At 42.5% G+C, this 14,168-nt stretch overlaps 1 protein-coding gene across 1 annotated transcript; it reads right to left on the bottom strand.

The window, feature by feature from the left end:
- Window positions 1–108: 108 nt before the first annotated feature.
- Ltv1 (LTV1 ribosome biogenesis factor) lies at window positions 109–13,533 on the bottom strand. The gene is made up of 11 exons (XM_051164235.1): window positions 13,395–13,533; window positions 12,529–12,660; window positions 10,939–11,106; window positions 6,977–7,064; window positions 4,361–4,499; window positions 3,429–3,681; window positions 2,405–2,532; window positions 1,534–1,673; window positions 1,190–1,242; window positions 635–835; window positions 109–503 (listed from the first exon to the last, which is right to left on the bottom strand). The coding sequence occupies exons 1-11, from the start codon at window positions 13,395–13,397 to the stop codon at window positions 393–395; spliced, it is 1,416 nt and encodes a 471-aa protein (XP_051020192.1). The 5' UTR covers window positions 13,398–13,533; the 3' UTR covers window positions 109–392.
- Window positions 13,534–14,168: the final 635 nt, after the last annotated feature.

The following is a 14,168-nucleotide window of genomic DNA, read 5'->3' as shown; positions in this document are numbered from 1 at the left end:
TAAACCATGTAATTCCCGAGAAGGCGTGGAGAGGTTTCAAAGCCATATCTGAGAACATCTGCAAGGAACAAGCCTGACAACCATACAACTAAATGAGCACACTGATTCCGTCCATGTTATGAAGACATTTTCCTTTAATTTATCCAAACATTCATGAAGTCATTTATTTCAGAGGAAATATAAGCTTATAATATTAAACTTACACCATTACAGTATTTACAAGTTAGCTGACAAGAGAACCTCACTTGTATAAAAATACAAACACTATTTCTCTCAGCTATTTGCATATAAAAATGGCAGGGACAAGTTTACCGCTCTTGAGATCCTGATTAATTATGGAGCGTAATAAAGACCACTGAAACGGAACACAACGTACACCAAATGTCCCATAATTACAGCTTTAGACCCTCAATATTTTTCTTCAAGTTCAGCAGCTCCTTTTCTTGCCTTCTTTTCTCCAGTTTGAATGCTAGTTTATTAGCTTTCTTCTCCACTCTGCGTTCCTGTACAAGAGGATCTTCACGTTACTTACATTTTCATACGTTTATATGGACAGACCGAGTCACAAAAGAAAACCTTTGCCACAACCCTCCCAACAGTGCTTTGCAAGCCCCACATCAGCAGAGGCTGTTACCTTCCGCTCCTCTTTTATGGCTTGCTTTCTTGTTCTTTTATCCTCTTTGCTTTCATTTTTGGAACGTGGCTGGGTGGACACCTTGGGTAGATCACTGCCATTGATCATTTGCATTCGTTCAACCTGCTTTGCCGTGAGGCCTTTCTTCGGTAAGACATTGAGAGGTATTCCCGTTTTAGAAGACAGGTGGATTTGTTTGGGCTGCAACAGAGATAACACAGCACTAGATTATCTCCCATTCCTGTTTAGCTCACTAACGATGCACTGTTGACGCTTTTCCTAATCACAGCGCTAGCCACAAAGGGACAGTTACTGCGGGAAAGGGCATTAAAGATAAACTCTTATTTGTATGTGTGTGTATTTGCATGAATGTATGCCATATGCATAGGTGCCTCTGGAGGCCAGAAGAAGGAGTCATAGCCTCAGGAGCTAGAGTTACCATAGATGTGTATGCTGTGAACCTAGCTGGGTCCTCTGAAAGAGCAGGAAGTGACCTTAACTGTTGAGCCACCTCTCCATCCCTGTAAATGGTAGCTCCAGGATGTCAACACTTACCTTTGGTTCATATTTGATAAGCTGTGGATGGTTGTATAAATTGGAGTATGTACCTTGAAAAGGAAGATCATGTCACTTAAGTCCACTGTACGTTCAACAGAATCACCTACAGTTCATACTATGTTCCCAGTCTTGGTGTTTTCATAGTATAAAATCACATTAGGGCCTCTCTGAAAACCATTTTGAAATTATTTATAACTCTGTTGTAACTGGACACTCATATTGTAAGTCTTTCTCACAAATTTCCTCAAAGTTTAACTTCTACTGCAACATATCTACTTTCCCACAACCACTGTAAATGACTTTCTTACTTCTGGCAGCGGAGTGGACAATAAGATACTTACTGCAAATGGACTCGCAATCCCACTTCTCTTTGGCTTCCTGAAGAACCACAGTAATAATCTCTTCCTTTTCAGACTCATCACGCTCACTCATTGGCAGATCTTGATCCTCAAAAGGCTCAAGAGTATTCAATTTTACACAACTTTTTGGGTGCATTTTATAAATTGAAAACAGGATAAAGAAAACATTAAATTCCATGTCACTAAAACAGCTAACAACAAAGGCAATTTCAAATCCTACTCTGGTGCCTGTCACATTCTTGACCCATGTCTCTATACCTAGCCCTGCCCCACCCTTCCAGGGGTTTTGCAAATTCACTCTGCTGATAGGCACATCAAGTCTAGCTGCATCTGTACAAGACGGCAGGCTCCCTAAGATGAACACCAGCTGCTCCTCTATCTCTCCAAAGTATGCGCAGAATTCCCTTGAAGCCTATGGCCCCTTCTGTAATGTGTAAACTGCGTGCCACAGTGTCTCATGGAACAGGACCTGTTAGCAGACTGTAATACCCCAGCAGCTTCTCTCAGATAAGAGTCACTTTGACGCAGAAGCTGACTGAGCAAATACTTCACTGGTGAGCTCTGCTGATCAACTGGGGAAAAGTTTATCTATTAGCCATAACTATTTACTTCTTGGAACTCCCACCACTTGAGAAAAAAGAAGAAACCAGACACTTTTCAAGTTACGATTCGTCAGCCTGAGGCTGGAAACACTATTATTACTTCCCAACTCCAACATGCCTTTATGTTTCATCTACCCCCACACCTTCAGTTATTGTAGCATGATCTTAGGTCAATTAGTACGGACTCTACGTGGACCCTTCTCTAGCAAAGCCTAGAAAAACAAAGCAGCTAAGGAGGGACAGCTGCATACTTCTCGGCCTTCTCCTTATAGTAGTCATTCAGAACTTCCTGCAACCGACTGCTGTCGACTTGAATGGAACCTTCCAGTTCTGCATTATCCAGAGCTCCGATTTCATCGTCGTCATATTGTTCATAAAACTTGAATTAAAAACAAACAAACAAACAAACAAAAAACAAAACAAAAAAGATGCCATGAAAAACAAACCACAACTATTTATGATTTTTATTTAGGTTAACTTTACTCCTACGTAGTATTTCAGCACTACTAAAGCTCAAAACTATCACTGATGTGTCAGCAGAGAGGAAGCACCACTGGCAATGCAGAGAAGATATACATTTGAGAATTTTTGCCTGTGGAGAAATCTTATCCTAACTCAATACAAACATATAGGTAATGTACCTAAGTAAGCACGTTAGAGATGCTATGAGAAGGTACTAAGAGCTATAGGACAGAATGGGTGAAGAGCAGCCACGTGACTATCCACACAGCACTGTAACCCAGGAGCTGGCCTGCCACAGAGGAGCTGGAGCTAGTGTACTTCAAGTTTTACGTGTATCTCACACTCTACTGCTTCTTCTGTTTTTAGTGTTAGTTATACTTGAAAAACCAACCAACAAACAAACAAAAATAGAACTTTGTTTATGCTAGGCCAGCCAACTCTTAGGAAATTTTATAGATTAGGGTCAGATGCAAAATTGGAATATCAAAACCCCAGAAAAAGATGCCAGTATATTAGATCAGTCAACTTTTGGGACCTAATAGGTTCCTTTTTGCCCAGGGTGTGGCTCTGATCTATGTTAATGCAATACACAGTTAATGGTTCCAGTCTCTCTCTCTGGTTTTTTGTGACAGGGATTCTCTATGTAGCCATGGCTGTCCTAGACTCACTTTGTAGACTAGGCTGTCTTTGAACTCAGAAATTGCCTGCCGCTGCCGCCCAAGTGCTGGGATTACAGACATGCGCCACCATGCCTGGCTCTAGTCTCTCTTTTGCATGGAGAGAGTGCTCAGTGCCATTTCTCAGGGACCTCACCTTCTCAAACCTCTCATCATGCAGAGTCAGCTGTTCATTTCTCCTCATGACTGAAGATGTCATGGAATACTCTGTGAAACGGCTTTTTGTTTCCTCTTCCCAAAATAGGTGCTTTCTGGTGGTTTCCTGAGGTGAACCAGGGGCAGATCCATCACCTCCACCTGACAGTCGGCCTGCAGAGCTACAGTCATCCTCGCTCCCATCCTCATCCTCCACATCTTCCCACGCATTGCCATCCTCACTGTCAGAATCCCTAAAGCCAACAGGTCATAATCACCAGTCAAGGTAACTTAAAAACCAACAGAAGGCTGGGTGGTGGGGCACACACCTTTAATCCCAGTACTCGGGAGGCAGAGGCAGGTAGACTGCTGTGAATTTGAGGCCAGACTGGTCTACAAAGCGAGTCAAAGGAAGCCAAGGCTACACAGAGAAACTCTGTCTCAGAAAAAAAAAAAAAAAAAAAAAAAAAAAGAGAGAGAGAGAGAGAAAAGAAAGAAAGAAAAACAAAAAACCAAAAACCAAAAAACCAAACAAAAAAAAACCAAACCAACAGACCTAGGGGAGGGGAATAGGATGAAAGGGAGGAAGTGGGAACAGGAAGATACAAGTGATGGGATAACAACTGAGATGTAATCTGAATAAATTACTTAAATAAAAAAAATTTTTAAAAGAAAAACAAAACAAAACCAACTGAACAAAGTAACTTTATACAGAACTGGGAGCTACTGCTGGGTGGCTCTGGAGGGAGCAGGACTGGAGGTAGGAAAAGCATCCAGCCATCAGGATTCTGGGATTTGAGCTCCAGTTACTGATAGTATGTCTCAACTGTAACTATTTTCTGCTCTAATACAGACATCTTGGACTATACATTCTTAGAACTGTCTTCCTACCGAAGCGTGGTTCCCCTCCCACTAGAGAAGCCCCAAACATACGGCACATCCATCCCATCTTCTCCCACTGGCTTGTTGGCCTGAAGGATGAAGTCATCTTCAAGGAGGTTTTCTGGGTCGTCAAAGTCAAAATCATCATCAAGAGCAGCAACAATGTCAGGATCAAAATCCAGTCGAGGTCCTAAAAGGAAAAGAGAAACTGAGCAAAACCTGTATCTTTAAAATCTCAGCATTCAGGAGTTCAAGGTCAACCTCAGCTTTACTGTGAGTTGGACACCATCCTGAGCTACACTGCCGCAAACAAACCAAACCAAAAAAACCAAACAAAACAAAATAGAAATCCCCAGGTCTCCTGCACCCTACCTGGGGGGTGGGGGACACCAAGAAAACATAGTCCATTTACGGTATACAATCTGATCTATTTATATACTGCAGATAGAAGATTTAAAAATTAAGTCCAGTTTAGATAGATAGAATAAAAAAGAATCCATTCTTCAATATTTCCTAGCAAAGTCACTTCCATTCTGAATCTATACTATTAAACTCTATCTTCTTAGCAAAATTCCTAAATTTTCACCTGCAGGAAGAATCCATTTATTAGAATGGATTTAAAGAATCCATATATTAGAAATAAATATTTGGTGACTTTTACATGTTCACAAACTTCGGTTACAAGTTTTAATGAATCCCAGCTGGTTTCTTCAGATATATAATTCTATTTAATAAAATGAACTCAGGAAAATGTTTTAAAGTTCAAACTTTTCATTTGACATGCCTGCCAATAAGGCCTACTAGGCCACCCCTGCCTACTTCTCCCGCTGCGCTTTTATTTATCCTTCACGGCCTCCTGGCATGCTCAAGTGTGTACAGTGTCCAGTGTTTACATTGTCTGGGTTTTGCATGTAGTTAGTCTTCTGTCTGAACACTTTCTTTTCCCCAGCATCCCCCTCCTCCTCCCACCTGCCTTCTACTTCAGAAAGCAACTGGGTTCAGGGGTGTAGCTACTGCGTAGAACAACCACAAATGCCACAAATGAACTTTGCTACTTTCTTAGAAGCTTTGCCCAGCCTCCCAAGGCCAGCTCTGGTGCCTCTTACATTCATTCTCCTGTGCCACAACTGTAGCATCTCCTTTCGTATCTTTCTAACAGACAGAAATTCTCTGAGTTAAAGATGCTTTACTTTGGTTTAATTCAAGACTCTACAATGGCCACTCTATAGAATAAACTAATGAAAGAATATTAGAAGGGCAAGTATTAACTTAGGAAAAAATACTAAATACTGCTTCTGTGGACCTTTGTTTTAAACTACTACAATGGTGGTATTGAAAGTTTTCTTTAAAAATAATACTTTCAGTTTATCTTGAGTGAACCACAAAATACTTCCAAATTTGGATTTCTTCCAAATACTTACATGCTATTGTTTAAAATTAAAGGAATAACGATAACAAGTTATCTTCATAAAAGAGCACGTGAACTTCCCTTCCTGGATTTCCAGTCTTCTCCAACGAGACCTATAAAAACCTGAGACGCTGATGCACAACACAAACTCCTGCTGGCCACACTCACTTCCTCTTTAAGTTCTATTATCCAAATTCTAGAATTCTCTCAATTGTTTCAACTCTTCATTGTAGACGGGAAAATTCTGTATCACCGTGTTTCTTTTTGCATTAACACAAATTAACTCAAATGAAAACTTAAAGAAGCTAGAATTTTTTTTTCTGTGAGCATTAGCCTTTAATGGATGAGCCACCTATGAACTGCAGCCTCAACAATGAACAGCACAGCGAGAGATCCCAAGGATACAGCAGTGGTACTTGTACTTTTGGAGTAGCCAGCAGTCACCCAGTTAGACTTAAGACAACTTAAACAGGAGAAAATTCATGCCTGGTACTGTAAACTTAGCCAACTACCAAGGAGATGGGAGGTCATGGGCCCTAGAGGAAAATCTACTTCTGCAGCATTCCTGAGTCAGTCAAATCCCAAGTGCACTCTAAATACTCATTCTCATATGCAGAGACGCCTTTCTCACTGCAGTAGACAAGAGACCAGCACAGAAAGCCATAACTGGTCAAAACGCAGACAACAACTGACTGTGGGTCTAGTTGTCCAGACCCACATGCTAGGTTTACAACATAACCCATAACACCTAAGGCTCAAGAAATATCAAAGAAGGGGATCGGAAAGATTTTAAGAGCCAGAGGTCCAGGATGCCTGTTACAAGGTAGTGTTTTCTGTACAACAGTAGTTGCATCCATGGAATCTTGAATCATATCCTCACCTAAATAAGACCCACACAAATAAGAACACCAGGCGACCTCCCAATGTGATGGGGATGGAGGAATCTCACAAGGCTCCACTCCTAGATCAAGATGCTGCTGAGAGAGGGAGAACCTCTCAGGAACAACCTTCCATAGGTTATCCAAGCCCAAGTGATCATCCCTAAACACACATGGACAACATTAAATGGACCCAGCAGGCTGTATTTATACATACATGTATATGTAACAATAATTAAAGAATGAACAGTCATGAAGTTGAAAGGGAGTAGAGGATGCAGAAGAGATTATGGGAAAGGGGAATCATGTAAATATAGTATTCATATATAAAATTTTCAAATAATAAAATGAGCGTTAAAAAAAAAAAAAGTTAAAACTTACCTGAAACTGGAGCTGCTTTGTTTAACAATCCAATATCTTCCTCAAACTCTGATGCAAACACTGATGAAGGCAACTTAATTGCAGTGCTCTTGAAAAGAAATTAGTTGTTAGAATTATTTAGAAAACACTGTCTAGTCACTGAACTGGATTAAAAAGTATGCTTTCAAAATTCATATCCACTCAGCCAGCCTCAGGCTGCTACCATACTTGAAATAGGGTTTGCTGTGCCTTATTCCCCGTGAAATAACCCAATGTACACATCACCCTGAAACATTAATGTTGAGACCAGATGGGCCTGCCAGGTGGTCAGTGTTCTGTTCTCATGCATGGACTACTGCAGTAACAAGCTGGAAGTGGTCTGCATGAAGGCCAGTCAGCTGTGAGTCTCTCACACTCTATACTTACTAAGATCTACTGTCAACAAGGCTGCAACCATATGTACTCTCTCGCTCCTGAACATGAGTGCAGTGGTTTGCCCTCACAGAAAGGGGAGAATGAGATGTGAAGACGGACAGCCTTGAATGAGGCATCCACGGGGCCAGGACTCTGATGTTAGACTACTGGCAGGATTTGGAAGTTACAAGTTATAGGAGTGACAGAATCTTCTTGAGTCCCCAAGAAGGAAGTGAGCCTTCCAAGAGCTTGGTTTCAGACTTCTGGCTTCTAGACCTGAGAGAATAACTGTCTGCTGTAAATCACTGTTTGTGGTGATTTGCTGCCAGTGTCAGGAAGCTGATACCAGTGCATCCTTGGACTTCTCACCTGTGTGCCAGCACACATTCTCAACACTTGACCACGACCCTAACAGAGGCCCTTTTAAATATTTCACAGCATCCTCATAACTATTCCTGTTAGCATGGACATTTCACTGAAAAAAAAAAAAAGCTCAAAAGTTGAAAAGCTACATGCCTGAAATCAGTCATTAAGAAGACCCAGGATTTAATCCTCATTTTACGGCTCTACCTGCCTAGAGCCCCCAAAATAATGCATTTCCCCCTTACACTAGTGATAACATCCCATGGTCTGGCGGTGGCAACAGCCTCGCTTGGAACCAGTTGTCTTAACTCCAATGGAGGTCAAAGAATCTCTGGCCCTACATCTCTCTGAACGCTGGCGCACCATGTTTTCTCTCCTTTCCATTGGGTAATATCTCATGTGTAGTTAACCAAGTCACTAAAGTTGCTCCATCAGTCAATTCCTAATTCAACCCTATCTCCGCCAGATGTGACCTGCCTGCACTTTGAACAGGTCCTGACTTCCTGAGACTCTGCAAGATCCAAGCCTACTCTAGGTATCCAAATGTTTGTTACTTGGCAAAAGCGCGTAGGACTCTAGCCCAGCTCCTCACTGTCATGTAGTAATTCAATATAATTTAGTGAGCATGCATAAGCCTGTCCCTATGATCCAGAACATGCCTTAGTCTGTTCCTGACTGAAGTGCTCTTCCCAGGCATATTTACATCTGCTGGTCAGCTCACCTCATTTTCCCCTTTATAAAGCTGTTCATAGAATTTCCTTTCGTGTAAACCTTTAGCTCCTCCATCTTTACACTATGCAATCTATTCAATACACATACATACTCTGATTGACCCATTTAGCTTTACTTTCTCCTCCTCCATCACTTAGTATGTGAGGGTGAACACAAATACTATGTCTATGTGCGCCTCTCAGCTCACCCACCCTACCCTGAGTCCAGCAGCAGCAACGACATCAAGACAGATGCCCTCACTGGTCCATAAACAGAGCACTCTAGCTGCACAGTGGTGCAAGACTGGATTTCCAGCTCTGGGAAAGCTGAGGTAGGAAGAGTCAGCGCGCCAGGTTGGCCTGGGGTACACACAAAGACTCTGCCTGAGGGAAGATGAACGGAAGCTTCCTTCTAGTGTAATGACACAAAGGCTCATAGCTACAATTCTGTGGACCCTTGTTATTTACATTCTGCCATCACCACCACTGTGGCATCTGTGTAGGTCAGAGACAACTCTATGGAGCTGGCTCTCTCCACCTTTATATGGAGAACTGGGGATTGATTTTAGGCTGTCAGTTAGACAAGAGCCCTTACCCACAAACCCTGCCCTAATAATTTAAGACTGTGATAACCAATCATGATGGTTCAAGCTTGAAATCCTTACACACAGGAGAAATAAACAAGAAGAGCTATCTTTATATATTTACTTAAAGCAAGGTCTTACTTATGTAGTCTTGCTGGCTAGGAACTCAGTATGTAGACTAGACTGGCCTTGAACTCAGAGATCCTCTTGTTTTTGCCTCCTAGATCGTGGGATTAAAGGCATGCACCACCGCAACAACCATTTATTATTTTTAAAGCAAGCCTGAATTGAGGTTTTCTGTTATTTTGAACAGAGACTATCCAATAGCTTGTCCTAATCAACAACAACAAATGTGTGTGTATGTGTGTGTACATATACACATATACATATCTACATCTACATATAAATATATATATATATCTATCACATACACACATATACTTTAAAAGTGTAAGATTCTTCTTAAAATTCTGAGACTAAAGCGGGATTTGGTAAGTTTACCTATGGGATTGTTTTTTCAACTCTTGAAACGTAGTCAATCAGATAAATGATAGTTCCAATAATGATCACTTTCGCTTCCAGGCAGATATGGTTATTTTAATAGCTGTGAGGTTTTCAGCTCTTCTCTCACAGCAGTGAATACACTGTCATGTGAAAATCAAGGCAAGCCCAAGCAGTCCCATCTCTGCTGCCCTCTGCACTGCACTATATTCTGTGCCTCTGCTGCACCCAATCCTCCGATAAAGTCAAACCTAACAAGGGCTTTAAGCCACATTTTTATGAAGCAAAAGCAAAGGCACCTAAGCCACTTCTAGGTTACCATGTATGGTGTTCCAATGACACCTTCATGTATGCATACCAAATGACGCATTTGTTTTTAAATTTTACTTGTCCGTATAAACACAAATGAACTGTCCATTTAATAGCTTTATTCTGTTAAAAGAAATAGTGATTCTTCTTACCCAAAATGAATTAAAGATTAAAAGCTAGCCTTTCTCTGCTCTGTAGAACTCATGCTCACGATGCTATGACTTTACTAAAACTTTCCTTCCTAGGAAAGAGACAGCAGGAGACCGTCATCTCCCCATGGGGCATAAAAGGGGCACTAAGTACCCTGCTGGAGGAGGGAGAAGAGAAGCCGGATCTGTGGTACAGAAGTGGTGTGCCATGTGCGCCCTGAAAGGAGAATGAACCGAGAGCTGCAGTTGTCACCTCTGTCTTCAGGACCATACTCTGAAACCTGACTGTCATCTCCTTAGCAGTGACCTTTACCCAGGGAGACATAAGATCATATGTCTCCTCAGAAGACATCTTGCCATCTCTCTTCTTTCACTGAAAATCCCAATGAATGTCTTTTCCTTTTTTAAGTACCAGGTGATAGAATAAAAAAACAAAACAGCATGCAAAGGAGGCATCCTCAACATAAACAGGCGTAACTGGGACTCCCACAAGCAGCACTGGGCACATATAACGGTGCCTGTCTGCACTGAAAGGGTTAAGTGCAATGCAGCAGCCTGTACTTTTGCTGAGAAGACTAACAGTAGCTTCATTACAACCCGTTCACGATGGTTACCTTGCAGTTTTCACAGAAGTATTCAAGATCCACAAATTTCACACCTAAAACAGTTGACAGTCACAAAACAATGCTAGAATACAGAATGTCCTGTTTTCTTCTATGGAAAATGCTGCCTGACACAACTCAAAGTTCTGAACCTTGACACCAGCTACCAGAGAAGTGGCCTATAATTTCCTGGCGCTGCAGATATATAAATATATATCTATATAATTTTAGGCAGTGACTCTCTGTTCATCATACTGACACCATTTACTACCCCAACGTGACTGACTTAAAAACAAGGCGCCTTTCCTCATTGCTGCAGGGTTGCACACTTAAAGGGCCGGGAGAGCTTACTGGAAACACCGAGGCTTCTTTATCGTCACAGCTGTGCGTGCTGAAGGCGGTGCTGGGAACGAGCTCTGCGGGTCCAGACGGCTCCTTCAGGTGCTGCAGGTAGTCATAGTCATCATCGAAGAACACGCCGTACTTCCTCTGCTCTGCCCGTCTCTCCTCAGTATTTACCTTGGATAACAAGATGGAATCAGCTACTCTGCCATGGATAAGACCAGGGTCCTTACAGAAAGCAGGACTTCCAGGCGGGAAATGGTCCATGGACACTGGCTGACAGGAATCACTCATTCTCAACAAAATACCAAAACTACTGCATGTCCAAACCAGAGTGCTACATAAAATTAGAATGAAGGGAAAACAAGCCAGGCTCGGGCAGACCACTTGAACCCCAGAATGTAAGGCAAGCCCGGAAAAGGCAGCAAGACCTTGTATCAAAGACAAAGTAAAACACGAGCAAAGACACACACAACGAGAATGAAAACAAGTCTTTCAACTAGACGACTCTGTTTAACAACTCCAGGTAAGAAATATATGTAACCCACACTCAAAAATGAGGTCGGGGGCTAGAGAGATGGCTCAGAGGACAAAAGTACTGTCTGCTCTTCCAGAGGTCCTGAGTTCAATTCCCAGCACCCATATGGTGGCTCCCACCATCTATACTGGAATACGTTGCCCTCTCCTGGTGTGCAGTACACGCAGGTAGAGCACGCATACATAAAATAAATAAATAAAATCTTAAAAAAAATGTAGTTGGAGGATTAGAAGAAAAGATTTGGGGACTTTGACAGTAAATATAGTTTCTTGTATTTACAAGCAAAGAAAGCTTTTCAGTGGTATAAAGAGTGGCTTTAATGAAAGTTAAACAAAAGCCATTGCCCTCAAAACTGAAAACATTTTTGAAGTTTTAGTTTTTTAATGAGTATTTAGACTACATGTGTATGTGAAGGAACAAAAGAGGGTACCTGACCCCTGAACGGCTGTGACAGACGGTTGTGAACCCACACATGGGCGCTGGGAACTACACATGGGTTCTCTCAAGAGCAGCGAGTAAGCACCGAGCTGTGTTTCCAGTATCCCCCAGTAGTTTTAGATTATCCATCTTCAACAAGTATATGGTAACATAAACCAACCTTCTCCAGGCTCCCTTAGGATTCCCAAAGCTAATTCATAAGCTTAGATGTTTTGTATTTCATGAGTGACTAGGAGGCAAAAATACAAATCAAAGGCTATTGTAACATGGCAGAACCCAAGGGACAGCAGACACTGAGCATATGGTCAATGTAAATAACACTACACAGCACTGTAGGGTGTGGTCTAGTGAACTTTACTAATGTTCTGTAAGATCTCTTTAATAATCTCAAAGATGCTTTATGCTGTCAATCAAAAAATACACAACATCAAACAATTGGAAACCCAGTCACAGCTCATTCGCTAGAGACCAGTTTCTGAGAGTATCAGCTCATTATTAAAATCTGAGGGTAGAGTTCAAGGGTAGAGTGCTTGCTGGGCATGTGTAACTCTCCTGGGTTCCATTTTCAGGACTAGAAAACTACCATCCATCTAAAAAGTTAGTGGTTACAGGGCAGGGCCTACCTTCTGTGTAGGCAACAGAACTCTCTGGGGTGCAGTTTCATCTGCTGCTAAGGGATCTCGCTGGCTCCGGTGGACCAGGTGAAACGACAGAGCTTTCTTCTTTTCTATAAAGGGCTTCTTCTTTCTGTGAGGCTACAAAATAATCAGGAAAGGTCGATAAAACAGAACCCCCACACAGTGTACAGTCCCTCAACCACAGTGTGTGAAGGCTGAACAGATTTGTCAGATTTGCACATCTAAGCCAGGACTATAGTCCTTGTCTTGTGAAGGATTCAGCGACCACTAGCTGAGCACCTACTCTGAGACACCTGTTCAGAGGAGTTGGGAATATGGCAGTGGGCCAGTCGGGGAAACTCTCAGTTCTCAGCAAGCAAATCAATAAGATAATGACCTTAGTGAAGAAAAATCAAACAAGGTGAAGTGAAAATGCCTAAAGTCCTTTATAATGCGTGCTCTGGGAAGGTCCCCGAAAAGTTATACCAACATGACAAGGAGCCTGCCACAAGAAAATGTAGAGGCGACAGGCGTTTCATCTACTAACTAGTAAATAAAACCAGGACACTGACAACTTGTAAATCGAGATGTCAACTAAGTGTCCCAAGAGGATCCGGGAAGCAGGGGGCGGAGCTTCTGTGTCCCGGGGACTGAGTTAATCCAAGCCGTCAAGAATTGTACAACTCCCGGAGTTTTTCAAAAGGGAAACAACTATCTCTTCTCCTTCCAAAGTGCACCCGGGGTTGACGAAGGTGACCGGCCTCGGGGCACCACGCCGCGCAGCCAATGACCTAAATCAGACGCAGGGAGGGGCAAACACAGACATAACCGGAACCCGCCGGCTCCCGCCGGGAGCACCGCGGATTTCTCACCATGATGGGGCAGGGACTCCCTCTGCGGAACCGTGGAAACCGAACCGCAGCTCACCGGTATCTCCCGGCAGAGCCACACGTGGGTACACAGGTCCAGAACAGCACGTCACACGATGGCGTGGCAATGGACCAATCACCGAGTCGCTGCGGGACCGAAACCGGAAGTTGCGTAAGCCGGTGTCGGCTGAACGCTCGCGGGAACTTCCGGGAGGCGGGACTAGCAAGGGCCTGGGTAGGCGGGGCTTTACTAGCAGGAGTTGGTGCCTGAAGGGAGGTGCCTAACTAACCTGAGTTCTACCTGAGGGTCAACTTCCGGTTCCAAAGCCCTAAGGGTGAATGAAACATTATCATTGAAGATATTCCTTACCTGTTCCTAACAGAAAAAAACAGAAAACAAAAAACAAAAAACAAAACAAGACCAACTCTGCAGGTTCATGGAAGGGAGGTGGCCACTTCCTTGGCTTCTTGAACCAGGGGAATCAGTTGCCCAGCTCTAGTAGGCAGACTCAGACATCGTCAGGGTCTTAATTTTACATCTTTTGATGAACAATCACCAACTGTATCTTTAACACAGTCCCTAAGACTACTGGTTTTAGGAGCATATGACGAAATAAACTAGATACCGAAACTCTGTTGATTGCATATTTTCTAAGACGAAAACTAAAATTACCAAGGTGGGTTTTGTTGTTGTTGTTGTTTTTGGTTTTTTTTTTTTTTTTTTTTTTTAACATCAGTCGATGCAGATGACAAAATTTTATTGTAATCAAGCCAATA

The sequence above is a fragment of the Acomys russatus genome, chromosome 21 (genome assembly GCF_903995435.1).
Source record: "Acomys russatus chromosome 21, mAcoRus1.1, whole genome shotgun sequence".
Lineage (NCBI taxonomy): Eukaryota > Metazoa > Chordata > Mammalia > Rodentia > Muridae > Acomys > Acomys russatus.
Note: the sequence above shows the minus strand (reverse complement) of the source record. Positions and strands in the feature narration are given on the sequence as shown.